Source organism: Orycteropus afer, unplaced genomic scaffold, assembly GCF_000298275.1.
Source record: "Orycteropus afer afer isolate SDZICR_OR568_19922 unplaced genomic scaffold, OryAfe1.0 scaffold00088, whole genome shotgun sequence".
Classification (NCBI taxonomy): Eukaryota; Metazoa; Chordata; class Mammalia; order Tubulidentata; family Orycteropodidae; genus Orycteropus; species Orycteropus afer.
In genome coordinates this window covers 7,470,205-7,473,960 of record NW_006921675.1, presented here as the reverse complement: position 1 = coordinate 7,473,960, position 3,756 = coordinate 7,470,205, and the positions used below count along the sequence as shown (strand labels likewise).

At 41.1% G+C, this 3,756-nt stretch overlaps 1 protein-coding gene across 1 annotated transcript in view; it reads right to left on the bottom strand.

The window, feature by feature from the left end:
- Positions 1 to 3,467, bottom strand: part of EXD2 (exonuclease 3'-5' domain containing 2) — a 61,572-nt gene extending 58,105 nt beyond the window's left edge. The window contains exon 1 of the mRNA XM_007942318.2: positions 3,141 to 3,467. Coding sequence (XP_007940509.1) covers positions 3,141 to 3,467 — 327 coding nt within the window. The remainder of the gene's footprint in view (positions 1 to 3,140) is intronic.
- Positions 3,468 to 3,756: the final 289 nt, after the last annotated feature.

Below are 3,756 nucleotides of genomic sequence, written 5' to 3'. Positions count from 1 at the left end.
GGCAATCAACTCCATGGTGGAATCTACCACAAGCAGCTGAGTAGCTGCCTTTGGGATGTGGTCTGTTTCCTGTATATAAGATGAAGCCTTGGGAATGGTTTCTAGCCTATGACACTTGGACCCTGCATGTATCTGTGTCATTGTTCAGCTGCCTGCTATGCTCTGCCGACCTTGGGACTTAAAATGGATTTAAATTAATGGCCTGCTGTGTGGTTTGGTAACATTGGGACTGTGCCTTTTTACTTGTCAACCTTGGGACTTCTCAGCCTCAGCAGCCAGCAACTGTCTGAGTAAATAAACGCCTCTAGCTCCAGTGGGCTGGGAGCAAGAGGCAGAGCTGGACCCCAAGGTTGAGGGGCTTTCACCCAGCCCCTAGAATTTGGCACTCTGAACTTGGACTTAAAGCCTCCAAATTTTAAGAATAAACTCCTCTTTATTAAGGCCATCCCATTTGCGGTATGTATTCTTGTCAGAGCAGCACTAGGTAACCAGAACAGTTATGCTGAGTGAAAGGAGTCAATCACAGAAGGACAAATACTAGTTCATTATTTTAAAGAGTCAAGGAAAGGTTTAGATATGGAAGGAAATTTTCTTTGTTGATTACCTGGGGTGAGAGGGGAGGGGAGGGAACACTGCAAAAAAAAAAAAAACACATTGACCCATGTCACTTTAGTTTTGTGTATTTCACTATACATCAATTATATTTCGATAAAATGCATTTTTAAAAAAATGAAATGGAATGCATAAAGATCAACATCTTAGGCATTAGTGAGCCAAAATGGAATGGTATTGACCATTCTGAATCAGGCAATCATATGGTCTACTATGCTAGGAATGATAAAATGAAGAGGACTGGTATCACATTCATCGTCAGAAAGAACGTTTCAAGATCTATCCTAAAGTACAATACTGTCAGTGACAGGCTAATATCCATACAACTATAAGGAAGACACATTAGGCTTCTGAAAGGGCTCACTACACTTTTTCTGAGTCTCTCATTCCAAGGCTTCGACCCGTAATTTTTCCTGTTCCGGTTAGTGTTCCAGATGACCCAAATTTTTAACATTCAGGTCTGTTCTGGTTTTGCTTTGTCAGCCATGGTTGAACTGGTTCAAACTAGTTCAAAGCCCAGCAGAATATATAAAGAACTCTACATTATCAGTAAGCAAAACATAACTCAATAGAAAAAAAACACAAGAAATTTGAACAGATAGTCCATGAAAGAGGATATCCAAATGACCTATATAAAAAGATGTTCAAACTCATTAATTATCAAGGATATGTATATTAAAACCACAATAAAATTCTACTATGCACCTATCAAAATGATTAAAATTTAAAAATTTGACAGTATTGGTATAACCTGTAATATTGCTGAGAAATAGCTGAAGCATAAGGGCTTGTATGATTACTGAGCTTTTCCCATATTGTCACGTGGTCTCTTCTTCCTGCCATCATTGTGTTGGCATCTCGTAGCCCCTTCTGTGAACTGATTTTGTGGCAGCTATTCTGCTTTAAGGAGCTCAGGTGGCTCACTGGTTATAGCACTCAGCTGCTAAACGAAAGGTCAGCCCTTCCAATGACCAGTGGAGAAATATGTGGCACTCTGCTTCTGTAAAGATTTGTACCCACTGCCACTGAATCAATTGACTCAGAGCAACCCCCACTGGGTTCCCAAGGCATTAAATCCTTACCGAAATAGATTGCCCCATCTTCCTTCCATGGAGCACTTGGTGGGTTTAAACCACCAACCTTCTGGTTAGCAGTCAAATTCCTTAGCCACTGCACTACCAGCGCTCCTTGTAAAGATTTATAGCAGGTTCAAAGGGCAGCATTTGCACAGACAGAAAGGTAAGGAGGCAGGAATGCATAGACAGGAAGGACACAGGGAAAGGGTAACCACAGGGTGGAAGTGGGAGGTGAGAATTACAATCAAAAGTTAAAGGGAAAAAAAAAAGATTTACAGCCTTGGAAATGCTATGGGGGAGTTCTACTCTGTCCTACAGGGTCACTGAGAGTCATGACGACTCAACAGCAATGGTTTTTTGGGTACCCTGTTTAGGACCTCTTTTGATTATATTTCCTGACTCTTCGCTGTATTCTTTTTTTATTTTAGTTTGGGTGAAAGTTTACAGAGCAAATTAGTTTTCCATTCAACAATTCATACACATTTTGTTTTGTGACACTGATTGCAATCCCCACAATGTAACAACACTCTTTCCACTTTCACCCAGTGTTTACCATTTGCTTTTGTCCCTTTTTCCTATCCCTTCCTGCCTTCTGAGCTTTATCCCTGGGCATATGCTGCTCTTTGGATCTTGTATGGTTGATTGTTCAGTGAGTGCTGTTCCTCACTGGTGTTGCTGATCGCATTATAGGCCTATCTTTGGCAGAAATTTGAGCCACAGGGATGAGTTCAGTTACAGGCTTGAAGGGTGTCTAAGGGCCACAGTCTCGGGGGTTCTAGCGGTCTCTATCAGACCTGTAAACCTGATCTTTTTTTATTATTTTCAGTTTTGTTCCACCCTTGGTTGTATCTTGATATTTAGAAAACAGTTATTGGTGAATCTTGATAAGACATTATGCTGAATTAATAAGAAATGATAATAAGAATTATTTGTTTATATGTTTGGATTATCTTCTTCACTCAGTGATTCAGAATGATAGAAGAGTAGGTTCACTATATTATCTTTACCACACCTATACCACAACTCCTTAAAGAAAAAGCTATCAGAAAAATTTACCAAAGCAGGAGACTCTTCTAAGCTGCTATCAAGTAGGCTCTGACTCACGGTGCGTGTGCGTAGGAGAATGGCCTGCACCACTTCCACGATCATCGGTGTTTGAGCCCATTGTTGTGACTGCTGTGTTGATCCAACTCACTAAGGGGCTTCCCGTGTTTCCGTTGGCCTTCCTTCCCAAACATGAGGTCGTTTTCCAGTGACATCTTATAGTTTGTTTTCTCGGTTTATCCTGAGAAAAGCAGCTGCTTTTCCTTCTCTGAAATCTACTTGCAAGCAGGTCAAGAATAAGCTAATTTTTCTTTTCCTTTTTAATCTTATTCTCTATTTGACCATCCAAGTCCTCTAGCTGGAAAGGCAGAAAAAATATATATATTTTATTTTTGCTTTTTAACTTACCCACTCACAGTCAATTCCAAGCACTGGAAAATCTTCTAACTCACTCCTAAGGAAGGGCTCAATTTGATCCCACTCCTCCTCCTGAGACACAGTCACCACCTTTGCTTTGAGGATCCTCTCTTCCCATGAAGCTCTGGGGGCAGTAGAGTGCAGGCGAACCTCTTCTGAAGGTGACAGCTCTCTATCGTCTGGTCCTTTCTGCTGTTGCTGGGCCACACAGCTCGCCTTACTCCTCCGGCGTTGAATGCCTTTCCACAAGACAAACCCCCCCACAGCCACGCCCAGAAGGGTGGTCACTGTCAAAGCCACTGAATGCTGTCTAGACATTTTTGACTTTCTGCTGCTCAGGAAAGCATATCACTAATCCCACAATCTGCAAAACAAATGGCAAAAATATATTTATGTACATAATATAAATCTATACGTAAACAAGTTTTCCCCTAAAAAGTGATCCACTTATAACCCATGCACTCAGAAACTAAAAAAAGTAAGACAGTACATTTGTATTCTTCCCCTTTTGTACTCTATGTACTCCAGCTCTATCTCCACACTCACCCAAGTAAACTCTCCTGTCCTTTGCCAGTTGCCCCAGGCTCTTACTCATATAAAATTACAT